This window comes from Protomyctophum parallelum (assembly GCF_964188405.1).
Source record: "Protomyctophum parallelum genome assembly, chromosome: 16".
Taxonomy (NCBI): domain Eukaryota; kingdom Metazoa; phylum Chordata; class Actinopteri; order Myctophiformes; family Myctophidae; genus Protomyctophum; species Protomyctophum parallelum.
Genome location: NC_139711.1, coordinates 7,608,579 through 7,627,765, shown reverse-complemented (window position 1 = coordinate 7,627,765; position 19,187 = coordinate 7,608,579). Strand labels below are relative to the sequence as shown.

Here is a 19,187-nt window from a genome sequence, read left to right as displayed (position 1 = left end):
TATCAAACTGTTTTAGAGTATAGCCTCAGACCACAAAACACTGAAATGCTATTAAAAGCCTGTACAGTTTCGTACTGTATTTTGTTTGTTCAGTAGGGCAGTGTATTAGAATGGGGAGTTTCCTGGTGTTCAATCTCCCATTTCATTCTGCTCTTCCCAGTGGTATGGCCAATATCAACAGAGTTAATCATTGAACTGGCCCTACCAGCTCTCCACATGAACCACTGGTCCCCTCCCACAGCCCAGAATGTACAAAGAGCCAAAAAGGATCTCTAACTATAACCACTCAGTCTTAATATAACATTCAAGAAATGTCTTGAAATAGTTTTCAATGGCACACCAAAAAGAAGAGGACAGCAATGACTTCGATTTGGATTCGTTTAATTCAGTTAGATGTGATAACTTGAAATCATACATTCGTCACTGTACACGTGTATACATCTCGGTCACAAGTTAGAAGATAAGACTGGAACAGGTTTAGTTTAGCCTGAGCTAACGTGTTAGGTTTCTGGTCTAGAGGGGCGGGTCGCGGCTGAGATTTGCGCACGCCTTGATTGGATCTCATCGATCTGTCCGTCACCCCCGGCCCCTCCTCTCCCCCCTAGTGCAGCGCTACGTCACATCATTTGGAGCGACGCCCACCCGGAAGGGTTGGCTCCCACTTTTAGACCAGAGCGGCCAATGCGTTCCTCCAGGCTTTCAATTTTTGCACCAACAAAAATGAAAGCCTGGTACCGAGGCTAGGTTTAGTTAGACCTGTAGCCAAGCATTGCAGACTAAATTTACCATCATTCATTATACAATTTTGGGTTCATTATAAAACTAAAAAAAACTAAACAGAAAAGAAAAAACAAAGAATAAAAGTTTCCCTGACTGACAAGAAAACACGAGCGTGACAGCAGACAATTTGCTTGGAAGGCTAGGCGGTCATACTGTAGGTCACTTGGTTTGGCATGAGAGAGTGGCAGCAGTTAGTGACAAACAACAAAAATATACTGACGGTTCCCCTCCACAATTCCATTCATACAGAGTCATCTGTGTACACCATAAATAGCTGATATACAAGGCAAGCTCACAACATGTCGCTGCATGTTGTGAGCTTGTAGATCTGCTATTTACAGTGCACGACACCAGCATCAGGCTTCATCTCCAGCATCAGGCATCATCTCCCCCACAGAGCAACAGCAGGGTTTTGCGGTAGTCTCCTGAGGTATCACCCTAGGGAAGAAATACAGCTTTAAGAAACAAAATTGGGCAGAAATATATAAAACAATCCTAAATGAAAGGAGAATTCCAGTTTTTTCCTTACTTACTGAAATGGAAGTCAAATACCAGGTAGAGATGATAAATAAGCTCAGTTAGCCAAATAGTAATACCATTAAAAGAGGAATAAATGGTTATTTAAAAAACAGGAATTGTCCTTTACAATGTAAAGTTTACATCAGATGTCTGAAGCTTTTAGAAGTCATTCTGTTGCTGTGGGAAACTGTGACACAAGCAATACATGCTGGAAACAGTCAGAAACTCATTTAACAAACACAAGGTTAGTTACACACTTAAGAGGAAAATAGAGGGAAATAAAATATAGAGGGTGCGAATAAACACAAGAAATAGATATTCTCATTTTAGCCATAAAATGAGAATACATAATCTGACAAAAAAATAAACAATGTGACAGTCCACGCTGCAGCATAACTTTATAATTTGTGGCATCTATTCTGGCACTGGCAGACTAATCTACCCTAAATAACCCTAGTTACCCTAAATGACATTATTGGTCTTCTGGGTGATTTAAGCGCTAAGTAAATATGGAGCTGCAATTGGGTACTTCCTGTCTGTTCTGTCGTTCACCAATCACGCACAGGTATACATACAGAGGAAGTCAAGCATGCACAGGGAAATTCCTAAACAGCTGTAAAACAGCCACAGACCTAATAGTCCACCACAGGAAGATATACAGCATCACGCCCCCCACCACCCCACTAGAAAGGATGTGTTCTGTCCCCCAGAGAGGACAAAACTTCCTCTACAGAGTCAGGACACACAGAAGCTCACATGTAGACACTATACAAACAGAGGGTGTTAATAAATAGACAATAGACACTTACAACCATGGTTTCTACCTGGATGAATTCATGGAGGGAGGCGTCTTGTGCGTCCTTGAACTCTTTGCGAATATTGAAAAGGTCTATCTCACTGCGGGAAACCATGATCCGAATGAGCGCTCTGTCGTCTGTGCCGAGGCCCTGAGGAGGAGACAAGCCTGTTTATTCACATCGTAAACCACTTTCAACCTGCCGTCCTCATTACCCCTAACTAACCCATTATTTTCCACAAATGGCAGAAATAGCAAATCTACAAGCTCACAATGTGTCCCAACTCCCAATTCAATACGTTGTGAGCTTGTAGATTTGCCATTTTCACTATTCTTCAGCGACACCATCGCACAACAAAGTATGAAATAGGCCGTAAAGTGGTTAACAGCAAGTGGAACAGCTACAATTCAAGAAATCACAGAAATACAACACAAAGCATGCATACACAGAATTAAAGTGCAGCAGGAGATATACTGACAATTATGACCCTTTGCGTAGGTTCTACAGACCCTGAATGTGGCTTCAGGGTGGCATTCCTCAAGGCCTGGTGTTAAAAGACAAAAGCACCATCTGCTTGAAAGGAGCATGTATGCACACATAGATTTACCTTCATTGCTTTGTACAAGCGGTCTGCAAAATAGGCTGGCTGGTTCTTTACACTACGAACTGTAGAGGAAAGGAGAAGGAGAAATAAATGTCTGAGGATGAGCCACACTATAACTGTCATCACTACAGGACTGGAGGAACATTTTATATGGCCAAAGGTCAAGTTCCGTAATCACCAATTCCAAGGAAGGCATTCTTAACGTCTCCTGACATCTCCTTCTTGATTATCTGCTCAATGTCCTTATTGGAGGCTCGTACAAATTCTGTAAACACTGTAAAAGATAGTGTATCGTTAATTATCACACATCATGTATATATATATATATATTTCTTAACTATATATATATATATATATATATATATATATATATATAGTTAAGAAATAATCACAGATCAGACTCTTTTTGTTAAATTATTTATCATTTTGATTGCATGGAGTTAATTTGTCCCTTAATCTTGGCACTTACCCCTCCTAAGATGAGGGAAACTCCTGGTACACAGAATGCTCATAAACTTAATTTCCATTTCATCAGAGTCTGCATTGCAAGCATCTGCCAGTTCCTGTGGAGTTCAATAAAAGAACAATTGCAACCATTGCAACTTTAAAATCTTTTCAGTATTAAGAAGATATTGAAACAGTGCACTGTAAAGTCACCTGAGCATCCACATCAGCTCGTTCTTCGTCTACTGGCCCCTCCTCTCGTGTACCCTGAACAGAGTAAAACATTTTTGGTTATGAATTGAACCGGGTACAATTTGTAAAAACAACAACATTTTCTTAAGCCCTAAATCCTAATACTAAATTTCTCATATACAACCTAGCCATGGTTCACATGATGCTCACACTTCACGAGCGCCATGGCTTAACTTCCGCCTGTTTTACGTGATCGCTACTGTAATGATGATTTCCTGTATTAGCAGGGAGCTTGTCAGAGGGCTGGCGTAAGAGACTCCTTGAGGAGGTCTTATAGTTTAGGATCTGTATCTTGCCTTAGGCTTTGGGGGAGGGAGTTGAATAGCTTGAACCCAGTATCTTAGTTAGGGTACCTCCTTTTTATTATACTTAGAGTGTGGGCGTGGCACTCGGTGTGTTCGATATACGCACGCTGACCGCACTGCCAATACAGACTAATAGGCGAGTGCACTCCCGGTGTGCAACTGTGGATTTCCCAAACGAACCCCGTTTGAGAAAAGTAGCTGGCGCGCTTGGATAAAAATGCTTTTTATTAAACAATGCGGGATGCAGCAATGCTAATCGCTGTACCAGAAAATTTCCAACACCCGTGGCACATGTGGCGAGGACTTTATATCTGAAATCTGAATGTTTATATACACGTTTGGACTGTAAATGTAGCAATTGCGTAAAACAGGCTGCAGTTAATTGCGCCATGACTGTCATGATAATCATGACAGTCAAGTTTCAGGGCTAATATACAACCTAACATTTTATGGTGTGATGCATTGGTAAGTTTTAGTTCAGAGTTTTTTTAAATGAAGTAATGTGAATACTTAAAATGATTTTTGAAAATTAATGAATTAATTTCAATCTCTAAATTAAATAGTTCATACTTAAAGTAACAGCTATTTCCTGTACTGCAGCACCTGATTGCAACCAATGAGTGGGTTACTGGAAACAAAAAAAACAAGTTAGTTAACATAAGTTGCCACTTCCCTCAAGGAAGACGTTTTACCTGAGCCAGAGAAACAAGGATCCGACAGAAAAGTCCTGAAGTGTCTGACTGAATGGCTTCCTCCATAGTCTTTTTATAGCCTACAAAACAAAAATTCTCGATGATTTGATGTATGTACTGCACATAATGAGTATCAAAGGACTATATCCATTATTTCTTAAATGCACAATGATGTTTAGCCAACATTGACTCAATTATTTAGTGAGTTTGATAACGTTTTAAGGTCTTTGGAGGAAATGTAAACAAATGAGAAATCAAAAAATATAGCTATTAACTGGAAAATTGTCTAGGTTTATATGGCCGAAGAAGCGTATAGACAATGATGTATTCAGTCAGTCCTTTAGTAACAGAATAAAAGACCACAAATGGTATCACAGAGGAACTGAAACGTTCTCAGTTCTCACCAATCTCATATGCAGCGTTCATGGCTTGAATCTGTTCATTGTTCCTGGTGACCAGGATCTCAATCAGAGAGTGTTCATCTGTACCGGCCCCCTGTCACAACATCAGAGTTTTACAACACAACACAAGCCAGTGCACTGGCAGGCAGACGCTCACCATATTGATGTACAAGAATGAGGCCATACAGCTGAGTAAAAGTGTGTGCTGGTTCTCTATATGTAAGAAGTCTTTTTTTGTTGTTGTCAGATGCCAATTATAGCATAGTTGTATACAATAGCAGGGTGCTATATGGTTTCTTGCTCCTTGTAAAATAATTTTGTTGTTTGAGTTGTTTTCACCTCCATCGCTTTCCTCATCATTTTGGCATCAAACTCAGCTGGGTTCAACATAAGACTAATGATAAGCCTCTCCAAGTTCTTTGACAGCTCAGACTTCAGGTCCTTCATCAGGTCCTGTGAGGATAGATCAAAACAATTGACAGGCTGAACACAAATTTCAGTGAATCATATGACTTTGCTGGACTATTCTGTTTCTGCACCTAGACGAGCATCCAAGTGGCCCATATTATATTGCAAAGCGAAAAAAAGAAAATCAACTAAGTGCTCATTTTAATATTATTAATAAAGTACTATGATTTTTTTTCTCCTCATTTCTATACTTTTTTGAGTGCTCGGATCGCCGCCTTCTCTTCAGTGGTCCATATCACTGACATAAGACATTTACAGGTCAAAAGACCAATATGATCATGCTCATGTTAATACTGCCTGCCACCACATTATATTCATATAATGGCGCCAGTGATGCTGCTCACTCACCCTGCCCAATAGGGATTTGAAGCTCTGTCTGATCTCTTGTCTCTGAGCATTGCTTCTCTGTGCAACAATGTCAATGATAGCATCTTCATCAGTTCCTGTTACCAACCAAGAGATAATATATCATATATCAAAATGCATTTTGTTTCATTGGATTCACGAAAAACCTCCATCAGTGACTCAAGTCGTATAGACAGGGCTGCACATAAGTGGTGCGCCACCGCGCATGCGTCGTCAAAATTCAAAATGCGCTGTCAATCAAGCGCCGGGAAGCGCTTCTGCGTACCAACAGCCGGGGCCGCCCAGAATGATTATTATGGCCAGAATACTAGTAAATTCTGTGGCGAGAGCATTTTCCACCGACTGCCACTCAAAGTGGCTACTGGCCAATCACAGCGCGTCCTTACTCAAAAGGGGGAGGATTCCATGCTGCTTTCTGCTGGGAGCCTGGGAGGAGGCGGAGGGCGGTTGACACTGGAAAACCTGACACAAATAGTTTCGTCTTCTCCGTTTCAGATAGCAAACTACTGTAGTCTCTGGTGTAAAAGGGCATGCTTTGGATGCTTTGCACTCTTCCCATTTGCCGCTGTGCTTGTGTTTGTTTTCCGGCTGCTGGAGCAGCATGGTTGCTCGTGTGCGATGCCGTCTCAGAACCCGAATCCGAGGCATATTAGCGTCTCTCACAGCCTAGGCACCGGCCACCGACTTTTTACGGGTATTAAGGTTTTAGTTCCGACATAGTGGAGTGGGAAGAGTTTAAAGCATTGCGGACTGGCACTGCTGCTGCCCAACATGAACACTGTGTCTCGACATACTGTCCCTTATTATCGTAAAGTCGGGTAGTGTACACTGTTTATTTTTGCACCGAGGAGCCATGTGTGTCTGACTATCTGACTACGTACGTCGCCTCAGCTAAAAACAAAAGGGAACTAGGGAAGCCTAATGTATGCTTCGCCGTACGATGTGTCGCATGTTAAATAAATAGCTGATCTGCAAGCTCACAACGTGTCGCAACAAGTTGTGAGCTAGTAGATCGGTTATTTAAATACAAAATAATAATAAATCTAAATATTGCTTTGATGCTCATATTATCCTTAGGAAGTATTAAGTTGTTTTTATTATAATATGCATTCCATAGGGCTGGACCACACATGCACCTAGATTTTAGCAAATTGAGATTTTTTTAATAATGGGATGAATCTACAACAAGAGCCATTCTATACCCTCCATTGACTCCCCACTTATCCAATAAATATTGTTTTGCTATAAGTTATTCATCCCTCTTTTATCCATCCGGCGAGACGGGTCGCCGCATTTTAGGAGCACCAAGAAACTCCTCCAGGTGCTCCTCTGAGTACTAGACCAAAAAAGTTGTGTGCAGCCCTGCATATAGAGACATCTACAGAGTACTTCCAATGGAAAGGCTCAGTGCCAAATTGGCCAGTGGATTGGAGAGCCCCAGCTGTACTCTTGCAATTTGCCTTCTGATGTGCCCATGTGTGTTGTGTATGTATATGTATGTGTATATATATATTTGTCTGCCGGTCACAGCCTCTCCACCATCAAGACTTCTGCAGTGCCTCCTCGTGGTACCATGTGTGGACATGGTAACTGCATGGGGATCCGCCGGTGTGCGGATACGCCCTGGCGCCTGTCAACCACTGCCCCAGCTATGGGTAAATAGTAGGGGAGACAGACCTCTTTATAGCTCTTGTCAGCAGCCTGCCTAGGAGAGGGAAACTCTGACTTAAAACCTACGGGCTGAGGACCTCTCTGTCACAGTCCCAGCTTGCTTGGCCATGGCAGATGAACCTTGGGCTTAAAGAGTGGGGCCCAGTATTGCGCACACTGCACTCCACTTAAAAGCTCCATGGCGCAGGCCTGAAGGCAAATGTCATGATCATGATATATTTGTATATTTCTTTCCCCTAATGAATAACTGACTGTATTGTGTATGTGCTGCTTGCCATTTTCTATTTTGTTTGTTTGTTTTGTTTTGTTTTTGTGCTTTTTGTTTTAATAATAATAGGTAAATAAATAAGTTTGAATTTCCTTAAATGCCATCATACCAAATCCTTTCATGGCTTTCCTCAGAGCTGGTGCGTCAGCGGCGGGGTCGAACCCTGCAGCGGGACGGATGGTTGGTCTCAGCTGGGACAGAAAAAGGATGTAAGTTTGATATGGATACAGACGTCGTCACGAGACGTGCACACAGCACACAATGCGGAGAGGCAAAGCGAAATGCGGTAATACAATGCCTCTGGAGGTTGGCATTTTCACAAAGGTTTATGACAATATTCCCCTGACATTTGAGGGGGAGTGAGCCCTGCTGAGGTTAGATGCCTTGACACCAATGTCAGGGGGCAGAGGGGGGGGGGGGGTGCAGGGGGACTGAAGAACAACTGAATCAGATAAACATTTTGTGAGGCTGCCTTTTGTTCGCTAAAATGCTGAGATCTCCGTGACATTCCCTGGTCCCTTAAGGGTCCAGTTTGGACAGAGCATCGTAACAAGAACCGCTGGTATTTCAGTGCTCCGATGTGTAAAATGAACAGCATTCTGATCCTGTCCTCTGCAGTCAGACAAAGCCTTTGCTGTGTGAGCATTGTCGCATTATCGCCACAACTCTGAGGCCCCGCAATCAATAGCGCATAGCGGCGATGTAAATAGGTTTTCAATGTAATGAGTCCTGGGATGCAGGGATGGCCTTTTAGATGAGCCTCAGGGACATTTTATCAGTCCCACTTCAATGATGTTAGAAGTCATATTTTGCCATTTTTACAAATTGCAGCATTTAACTTTAATTCTTTTTTAATTAAAATGTATATGTATAATGTGGTTATATTCATGTAGAAAACAGAAGAAGAAATGGTTATTATAACTAAAGCTAGCAAAATAAACTAGAATAAAAAAACAGTACAGTAGTGCATCCCGTGGATGCAGAGGCCGTTGTTGTATTGCGTCCCTTAACTATAAACTGCGTTTTGGGATGCAACATGCACCCTATTTTAATCTCTGCATAGCATGGTCAGTAATGAAGATGCATGCCATCCATCGCCAAGCCGAGACATGCAATGACACATCTATGGTGGTCAACGGATGGGGCCAAACCTGGACTTTGGTCATGGAACTTTGTTCCCACATCTTGTAGGCTATCTGAGCTGCTTCGGGGAAGAATTCTCCAGCTAAGCTGTAATGATCAATACAAAAATATAGGAGACAACTTTACAAAGAGCACAGATCAGTTTAAACAGTGAAACATAATAGGGCAATGTTTCAGTTATGGTATGCATTATACGCTCAGCGTTAGAACTTAGCCTGCCTATTTTCAAAATATAACCTCACCAAAAACCCTTCTGTCACATCCAATATTCCAAACTATAGCTGCTTCTGTGCCGGCAGGCCTATCTTTATATTATATATTTCTTGTGTGATGTGGTCCTGTAATGGATACCTCTCATTTTTCCGTGTCATGTTGTAACTTTCTTTTCTTTTCCCTTTTTTTTTTGCACAAGAGCCCTCTAGTGAGTCTACGCATGATGGTAGGTTATTGGATAATTAGTGCACTACTGCCACCTTGTGGTGGCTGCTGCATACAGCCATACGTAACTTACTCATCATCTCCACCACACAGATTGAGTAGAGACCTCTTGTAATCACCCGATGTGTCATCCTGAATCGTTGAATGAAAAATACACATTAATACAAATATAATTTCTTTAAACAACCCGTTTAACAAGTGCCGCTAGACAAGACTTACATTACACAACTTCAAAAACAGTTCTTAATGCCTTTTCTGTTGGATACATGTCATTTTTGCATCAAAGGGACTTGCGACAAAGTATACAGTATATCAGCCTTCACAGTATCTTGTGAATAGTTTTTGAATAGTACACAATAGAAGTATAGCTGGCTCCCAACCTTAATCATGTTATAAAGAGACTTCTCGTATAGGAGACGGAAGCATTCTCGGATATCCAACATGTCTATTTCAGAGCGACAGACCATGATCCTGATGAGAGTGCTGTCAGCCGTACCGAGACCCTGAAGACATGAGGGGGAGAGAATACATTCCATTTAGAACCAGGTAGAGGAAGGTCAGTGTTAAAACCATAAATAGACTAAACACTTTAAAGTTTAAAGTGATTGTTTAAAGTTTAAACCCATTTTGGGGTTAGCATTATGTTATGCTTTAGCTATTGAAAAATAGCAGAGCTACAAGCTCACAGCGAGCTTGTAGGTCTGCTATTTTTGAATATATTTTTTCGACTGACATAGAAACATAGCTTTTTCAGAAAACTGTCATTTTCAAACAGACATTTTTAGAATCTGATCTCAGGTCAAAATGGGTTAAACAATCACTTGATCCGTTTGCAAATACAAACAATCTCGCTGTCTGCCGGTATAGAAAGAAGCAAATAAATGGTAAAAATGTCAAGTGTCTCCATTATGTTATTTAATTTATTCCTATGTGTAATATGCACTATTGTTGTATACCATGTGAGCAGTATAGTCTCACATAGCCAGACAATCAGATATATCCGCCTACTGATTGTCTGGGGAAAACAACATTCAATGTATGGGCTAGAGAACAATGGAGAAACCCAGCGCTAACAAACCTACACCTGCTGCTTTCTTGAAAATCAATCCTGATATTGTCCCAATATGAGGGACCGCCGTAAAATATTTGCATTGTTTCTGCAATGTTATTATTGTTTATATTATATTTCAAAATAGTTTCCGCCTGGTTTTTAGCCCATGCATTGAATTGAGATGTTACACATATATCAGTAAGTGGAGATCTGTGATCATCTGACTTTGCAAGGCTACAGTGATCAGTGTCGTACTGGCCATCAGGGTGTGCATGGGAGCATGCTGCGTGCGTATTCCAAGATTGACCTAACTGGCCCACTACAATCAAGTTAATCACACTACAGGAGTTTTAGGCCAATTTATCCCTAATAGGCCTATCTCACAGCCCTTCCCCGCCCCCTTTTCTGCTTTTCTGAGCTAATGGTGTTGACGTGACGTCACTCCATACACATTACATGTTAAAAGACCTACATTCAGAAGCCATAAACAACGCTTTTTCTGAAGGTTTGTTTTAGCGGTCTTAACATCTTGTTTTCTTCATAATAATATTGGTTGGCTTTTACATTTTAACATTTGGAAACGGCCTTAAATGGTGCAGAGAAAGCAGGTAGGGATGTAGCTCTGCTTTGGTCCATGAGTAAGGCTATATGGACGTTGTTTATGGCTTCTGAATGTAGGTCTTTTAAAAATGTAATGTCTATGGAGTGACGTCACGTCAACACCACTAGGTCTGGAAAGGGGGCGGGAATGGCTGTGAGATAGGCCTATTCATACAGTAGGCTACTAGGCTCCGGGTTGTGTTGCTGTGAAAACAACGCCTTCTATTTTGGTTACATAAGTATAGGATAAAGAAAGAAAGAAAAGAAAATACTACACTGAACTAAAGTGATGCATGCTGTACACATAAGGTAACATGCTGTTGTTGTCACTAAGTATATTCACCTTCATTGAGAAGTAAAGGCGCTTGGCAAAGAACATGGGAACACTCCGTATGCACTGGACTGTGGGAAAGGACATGACACAAAGCCTGGCTGCATTAATAGGTAACTTGACATTCCCAATCACATCAGCTAGTCCTAAGAAAAATGCAGAGTGAAATTGGCTGATAAAAGGTGGTGTGGTTCTTCTTACCCACGGCCAGCATAAGCCTCTCAAAGTCTCCCGACAGCTCACTCTTTAAACTGTCCTCTATAGACTTCTCTGCAATACGTTCGTAGGCATCAAAAGCTACAAGAACAAGACAATGAAACAAACATTTGTGAGTCGAATCATCCTGTACCATATTCTAATTTCAATGCATAACACAACCAAATAAACAGAGTAGGAATAGTGGTTGAGGCGTTCTGTTCATACATTCCCACAATATTTGGTTAGCACACAAATAACCTTGTGTATACAAACAATGTAACAGCGTGACAGCTGATGTGGCATGTACTGTAACTCCCAACTGTAACTCCCAACTCCCAACTCCCTCAAGTTCACGGTGCGTATGCCTGCATTCCACAGTTCCATCGTAGTTTCAACCCAGAGCACGTTTTAGTTCTCACCCATCTTGAGGTGGGTCACACTGCGGCTTCCCAGGATCATGATGAATTTGGCCTCGTCTGTCCCCCACTGCTCTTCACCTGCGGAATACAAGTCCTGAACAGGGAGAGAGAGAAAGAATCATGTATGGAGATCCCTTGGTCTTCAACAAAGCGTATTTATGAAATTAACTTACAAGTATAAGTATTATGACGTGGCCCGGCAGGAGGCTAGCCGTCTATAGACGAATCCGCGGAGCGCTGCCTTGTAGTTAATCATAACTGCGGTGTCACTGGTTCTGGTTTACAGTTGCCACTCGGCAGATTTGTTTATAAGAGTGTTTGTCCTTGCAAACAGCTGGCCCGATCAGTGGCACATTTCTTATACCATGTCCTACTGAGTCTATTTTCATATTGGACGCTAACCTGTGCATCCTGCTCCACCAAGTCTGCATCCACCACTCCTGATTCATCTCTGGTCCCCTTGAATAATGAATGCCAACAGTCACCAACCAAGTGACACACACAAGACCATTCAACTCCAGTCAATGACTGCATGCATTGCGACAACAAGTCCACAGTTGTCTTGCAGTTGAACAAACCTGAAGCAGAACAACCAGCATCTTCTTAAAGTGTCCTGAAGTGTCTCCAATCACGTCCTCCTCTATGTCGCTTCCATAGGCTGGAGACAAACACAGCACTGTTAGTTCTTACATTTATCCTGGTCAGGTTCGCTGAGCACGCATGCAGCAAAACATTACACACATAAAAAAATGACACACGTTCACAACATGGGAGCTGCTGCAGTACAACCACCGTCTTGTACTGCTGGTTGCATGGTGAGCTTGTCGATCAGCTATTATTCTGTATTTTTGAGTGCACAGCTTATCAAATCATCACGGAATGTGATGATTTGATTGGCTGAGCATGGAACGTATGATGATAAGAGCGTCCCTCACTTCACACGAGTGTGAAAATGTTTGAAAATTGGGTAAGACATTGGCTGACAACTAGTACCACCAGAAGCTCAGAAGCGCAATATCTCCCCTGGCCATGCAGGGATTTCATGTTATCCACTTTTCCCCAGCCAACATACTGGGGCTCCTTGTGTGTGTGCTTTGCTTCCTACAGGCCATGTTGCCATGTCTGCTTATTATAAGCGCAACCTTGTTTTTTCTGTAAAGTCACTTGCAAATAAATTATTGGTAGTGGCTGGTTGATGTTTTTTTGGGCTTGAAGTGTATAGTAGTTGCTTATTTGGGCTTGCTTCCACATTTCTTCACATCAAGGAAACCCAGATGAATACTATGTAATTGTCCACAGACATCCATCTGAACATATTTTGTGTTTTTTTTATTAAAGAATAAAATAAAATAAAAAATATTTTTTTTAAATAACAGATGTACAACCTCACAATGTGTCGCTGTGAGCTTGTAATCAAGTATTTTCATTTGTGCTTGTTTTCATAGACCTGGCCACTTGTTTCTCTTGCAAAACTGGCAACACAGCAAGAGAAAGAGGAAACTTATGCACACACAAACGCAAAGACTTATGGGCTATATGACAAATGTGGATAGGAGCGGTAGATGTTTGGTCTCCCATGCAAGAGACCCGTGTTTGAATCTCAAGTAAGACATACAAATTATTCATAGCAGATTTAAGCAACTGATAATTCACCTATTTGACACCCAAAAACCCAGTCACTATAAAGTCAGTATGAATCAAAAAATACCAAAACAGTTCTTAAATAAACATTGCTGACTTTTTATCTCATTGATATACATCAAATTAATAAAATAATGGCTCACCATCCCTGTAAGCTGCTACCATGTCATGTATCTGCTGGTTGTTTCTGGAGGCCAGGACTTCAATCAGACATCTCTCGTTGGTTCCGGCTCCCTGGAAATATAGCATGAAATTGAATGTGAAATGGCCTCTGCTTCCAATTGCTCAAGTGAGTATAATGAGAAAAAAATATTATGATACTATAAATATTAACTAACAATACCTTGACGGCATCATGGATTTCCTTGGCATCGTGGTATGCTTGGGGTCTCATCAGACTAACGATGAGACGTTCAAACTTGCCCGTTAGCTCATATTTCAGGTCATCAATCAGGTCCTGCACAGTGACATTACATGGTTACATATGTGCCCTTGAGAGCTACTGTACCCTCGGAAGCTGAAATGTTATACTATAATTACTCACTGTAGCAAGTATAGATTAACATAACATATTGTCATACAATTTACAGTGTAGAGTACTGTAGACATTTAGCAAGTCTATGATTTTATCCAGAGCAACTTATGACTAGAAAATGTGCAATTCTGTGTGGTTGCTAAGTACAGTATGATGAAGATGTATGATGTATTGACCAACATGACGTCACAAAGGGGACGGAATAATAAATACAACATTTTTGGCGGTTGCTCTATAAATAAAGTCGGGCGATTACTATAGTTTGGTTGCGCAACAACACTAAAAAAGGTAAGTAGGTAGGTAGGACTATATTGCATGAATCATAATCAACAAACTAGAACAGCGTACATTTTGTGCTACAAATCATGATACCTGGTAAACATCCGACCTTGCGTTGAACAAGGAACCAACACCAACATGTCTGAATATAATATATCTACAAATAGGCAACACAAAGTTAGTTTGCGAAGGGCTCATTCTGTAGCTCTGTAGCTTCTGAAGCTCATCTCGGAGCTACAGAATGAGTGTAGGGACTGAGGAAACATATCGGGGCTAAAATACAATGAAAAATAGCATTCAATCAACGCAGCCACCAGTTTAACCTTCCATGGAGAGGGCACTCATGGTGACATTATGTGGAGACACTTTAGCTTGCACTGATTGGTCGGCCATATAATTGTCAGGAACTGGCTCTCGTCATGACAAAAGGGGAGATGAAACACAGGAGTAAACTTAACATTATTTTATTTTTAACTAAAGAAAATCACACTTGTGTGAAGTGAGGGGCACTCATATCATCATAGGTCATCATACATCACAACCCGTGCTCAGCCAATCAAATCATCACAAATGTCATTCCGGCCAATCACTTTTGGCGTCTTCGCTTTTCTGCCCTCACTTTGCTCAGCCCACCATGGGGTAATCAGCCAATCATCAGGCAATTTTTGTCTTCAGACAAGTGACACAAACCCTCAAAGGCTGGGCTAGCGCCCCTCAAACATTACATGAACTGTGCAAAACGTACACGATGAGAACAGTCAATGGTATCAGTAGTGTAAAGTGTGTATGGCTGTGTGCCACTGTACTGTACGTGCAAGTGCAAAAAGCAACTGAACTGAAACCAACGCAAACAAAGATAATAAGGCAAACGGGCAACGTGGCCTGTGTAGGAGAGAGAGAATGGCCTCGGCCAGCCTGCTTGGCAGGTGTATCAATCCCAATACACGCCTCAGTAGGCAAAGAAAGTAGTAAAACGAAGTAGTGATGCATTCATTTACCTGTCCAAAACTGGATTTGTAAGATGCAATAATCTCCTGCCTCTGTGCATTGCTCCTGGAAGTGATCAGATCCATGATAGTCTCTTTATCGCTGCCTGAAGGAAATGATGGCAAGGCAAAATTAGTGGGCACAAGATTACATTAACAAGCACATAGATTAAGATTAAAAGATACATGGTTTTGTGTCTTTGGCCAACCCATCACAGAGCAATGAGATACTCACTCACCAAAGCCTTTCATGGCATTGTAAAGATTCTCAGCATCAGCGCTGGGATCAAAATCCTCAGCGTCTGTTATTATGCCTCGGAAACCCTGCAAAAACACAGACAAAAAGTTTGTGTCTATAAGTGGCCCATGCACCGCAACACAAAATGCATTTGTAATGAATAGAACTAAAATACTCTACTGTAACAGGATCAAAATGTCGTGTTTTATCTGTAAATGAAGGTGTGTGTGTGTGTGTGTGTGTGGGGGGGGCATTATATAGTGTGATCTTGGCCTGTTATACTGTCATACTGTCATACTGTCTCAGCCCAGCACCTAATAATACGATGTGTGTGACTACAGTCGAAGGATGCATGTATCTACTATCTCACTAAAAGGCCATTAAGTCCAAGGAATTTCAATCTATACTTTCCAGGAATGCTGGTACAGTGGTACTGTACTTCATGAGGTCATGTGATGTGACCCTGAAGTCAGGTGTATATGCTAACTTAGGCTACGTAACGGCCGTCAAGTGTGTGTGTGTGTGTGTGTGTGTTGTTACTGGGCTGGGGGTGCGTGTAGCCGGGAGTCATGTTACACAGAGATACCTGGTCACTTTATGCTGCTTCAGACAGACCTTTATTATTCTATTATTCTATATTTGCTTGTGTTTTATTGTATTCTATTTTTGTGTTCTGACCTGTGAAGCACTTTGAGCTGCATTTATGTATGAAAGGTGCTATATAAATAAAGTTTATTATTATTATTGATCCCCATGGGGGGAAATCAGTTGTCATAGCAGCACCAGAGTACACAAATACTCACAAAGGATCTGCAAATTGACCAAACATAAAATATCGCCATGCGATAGGAGGTATAAAAACAGCTGAGCCTTGATTATGATTATGTCCAGCTAATTACAAGTTCAGGATGTGTACTATATAATTATGACTCAATTCAGTTACAAACTCATTCACTGGGGTTGAGTGAGAGTCTGAGAGAACCCAACCCACACACTAAAAGCTGGAACTGCAGCTGCTGTCTCAGGAAAATGAAGCTACTGGATTTTAATCGAGCTGGTTCTATATGCCTTGGAAAAGCGCCACTAGGCATTCCTGCTGCATTGGGGCTGTCAGCCAACGACGGCGTGGCCTTGTCTACTCAGCCAATAAGGGGGTCCCTGCACATGCTCAGATACTCGGACACTATCCTTGTGACAGCTGGACAGCTTCACCCCCGTAGTAACAGGGCCACAAATACAAGCCCCCTAGCAACAAGCCTTGGAGTAAACAGACTTTTCAAATGGCATTTCAGACCAATTCCGTTTTGTGTCGTGTTACATACTCATACACCTGATCGTGAATAAAATATATTTGTCATTGTTGATGCCAATGTTTTCTACCTGAAACACTGGCTAAGAATTGACTATTTCTTCTTTGTCATCCCACGAAAAGGGCAAAACTATATGGGAAAACCATAAAGCCTCGATCTGTGAACCTTCTATCAGACAAGAGAAGAATTATTGGAAAAAGACAACGTTACAGTAAAGCTGGATGTTTGCCACACGTTTTCAGCTGCTATTCTGCAAAGTCATTGTGGACTGATCCTGTCCTGTGCAGTCTTTCAGTCACATAGTGTACACATAGGTATAGCAATGGCAGGAGTCACATGGCTCCAAGGTTCATGCTTTGGCCGATGAAAGACTAGCATTCAACTGACCTCAGTGTTGTGACGTCTGCATCTCCTTCACAGAAAGACATTCCATGTCTAAAGACACGTTATGTGTATGACTGCATTCACTCAGTGTATTAAAATGTCCTCTCAGTACAGGGTTGTGTAGCATGGAATGGCCTTCCTCTGCGTATAAGGGATTGTGCTACATACTCTTTTAAATACAATCTGAAAATGCTATGTAATGTTATGTAAATATTCCACTGTTTGACTGTCTGTTTTTTTTTTCGTTTTGTGTTTCCTCTGAGGGCTGCGGATGAAAATTAGCAACTGTGCTATATCCGGTGTATTTACGTCCATGTGACGTCCATTCATATGCATTGTCCTGTCCAAATAAACAAATAAAGTAAAGTAAAGTATTATAAGTGAGTATATGTATGACACAATGTGAAATGAGAGAGGCCTCACTTACCATTCCTACGGTCTATATGGTCTTCTCTATAAACACTGTGCTTGCAGGAATCAGTCGTTTATAACCTATGAGAAGGAAATCATTAAATTCAATACACGTACACGTTCAGCTAAGAATACACATAATTTAAAGTATCACTGCTTCTTATGACTTTAGGAGGAGAGGACAGCTATACGTATACGCATATATAACACCACAATGCAGAAACAAGGAGTCCATTTAGCTTAAATTGGTGACCTCACATTTGCCCAAAAAGGAAGTTGGTGGAAAGATTTGGCTTTAATCCTGGTCAAGACATTATGTTTTCCATGAACATGGGAACTCACTTCTCCCTATAGTTCTAACCCTTTGCTACAGGTAAAAGGATTTAAAGAAAATGGTTATCACAAAATTTTCAGCAAGAACAAAGCTATAAAGCTGAATTATTATTCCAAAACATTGTTAAAGATGTTTTGTTTTTTAAATATATAAGAGAAATCAAGGATAGCACACAACTTTCACTTTTCACAGTAGGCCTATACATTCACGTTTTCCACATTGATGAGTATGAGTAAATAGAGAGGCATTTAATTTCTATAATATGGTATTTAAAACATTATTAAAACACATATATATATATATATATATAGTTTATTCAAGATGAAGCTCTCCCAAAATAGCCTGCAGTGTAATTTAATGATAGATTTAATGTCTAGTCTGCTGTAGCCTATATGAGTGGGGAGTATAGGACCACACCCATATAGGCTATCTGCACCCCAATTACATAATAGAAGAAGGCTACCATATTAGCCCAACTTTATAATGTCCCTGTTATTTTTCTTAAACATATTTAGGCTATATGTTTAGACATGAAACGTTCTATACTTTTCTCATACTCAACATTTTCACTTTAAATAATATATATAGACTAGTAATTAAATAACAATCCTCACCACTGTAGTCGGTTTAAAGGTAGCCTAATCTACAAACTAAAGTAGGCTAATAAGTAGGACTAGCCTACTCACTATACAATAATGACGTGACGTAGCCTACTATCAAAACTTATTCTACTACGTCTGCAGCAGCAGATTTAAACTTAAATTGCATTAATTCTAGACGATTTAAATTAGAAGCTATAGGCAATGAAGTACAAATCCATTTTAGCTTACCTTTTGCACGAAATTGACACACTGCGTCTTTCTCTCGTTCTCTCTGCTGACTGTGCTCCTCTCCAACCAACGCATCAGCCGGTTCAAGTCCCGCAGCAGCTGTCCCGTTGTGTCCTCTGACGTGGTGTCGCAGAGATCGCAGACAGCCTCTCTTAAAGCAGCGTGTCCAATAACGGAAAGGGGGTTACCGGTTACGGGAATTGAAAGTGTGTTGAACCCTATGTTGTTACTGTATGCTATGATGCGATCTATCCGGACATAACTGAAACGTGCCCAGTATAGGCTACACTAGACCTAGCCCAAACATTTAGATTCTCGTAGAGGGTTTTTTTCGAAAAAAAAACCTCTACGAGAATCTAAATGTTTGGGCTACACTAGACCCAGACCACGCGTTCGAATTTGAATGCCAGATGCTTTTTCTGTTTTTCACGAGCAACATTTCTGCTGCTCCTGCGCACATCTGTAAAACTTCACTGATCAGCTCACCCCACA

General features: G+C 41.1%; 1 protein-coding gene across 2 annotated transcripts; it reads right to left on the bottom strand.

The window, feature by feature from the left end:
* Window positions 1-369: 369 nt before the first annotated feature.
* On the bottom strand, window positions 370-18,845 carry anxa6 (annexin A6). Of its 2 annotated transcripts, none has more exons than XM_083785523.1 (25): window positions 18,696-18,845; window positions 17,548-17,612; window positions 15,428-15,512; window positions 15,201-15,295; window positions 13,732-13,845; window positions 13,532-13,622; window positions 12,326-12,405; window positions 12,150-12,206; window positions 11,748-11,841; window positions 11,332-11,427; window positions 11,143-11,201; window positions 9,529-9,651; window positions 9,222-9,280; window positions 8,719-8,797; window positions 7,677-7,758; window positions 5,611-5,705; window positions 5,134-5,247; window positions 4,798-4,888; window positions 4,394-4,473; window positions 3,358-3,411; window positions 3,170-3,263; window positions 2,879-2,974; window positions 2,704-2,762; window positions 2,109-2,246; window positions 370-1,218 (listed from the first exon to the last, which is right to left on the bottom strand). In XM_083785523.1, exons 2-25 carry the CDS (start codon window positions 17,548-17,550, stop codon window positions 1,156-1,158), a joined length of 2,001 nt encoding a protein of 666 aa, XP_083641649.1. In that variant the 5' UTR covers window positions 17,551-17,612; window positions 18,696-18,845; the 3' UTR covers window positions 370-1,155. The 2 variants fall into 2 exon arrangements, with proteins under 2 accessions (XP_083641649.1, XP_083641650.1); XM_083785524.1 differs by having other exon boundaries at window positions 2,124-2,246.
* Between the last annotated feature and the right edge of the window lie 342 nt (window positions 18,846-19,187).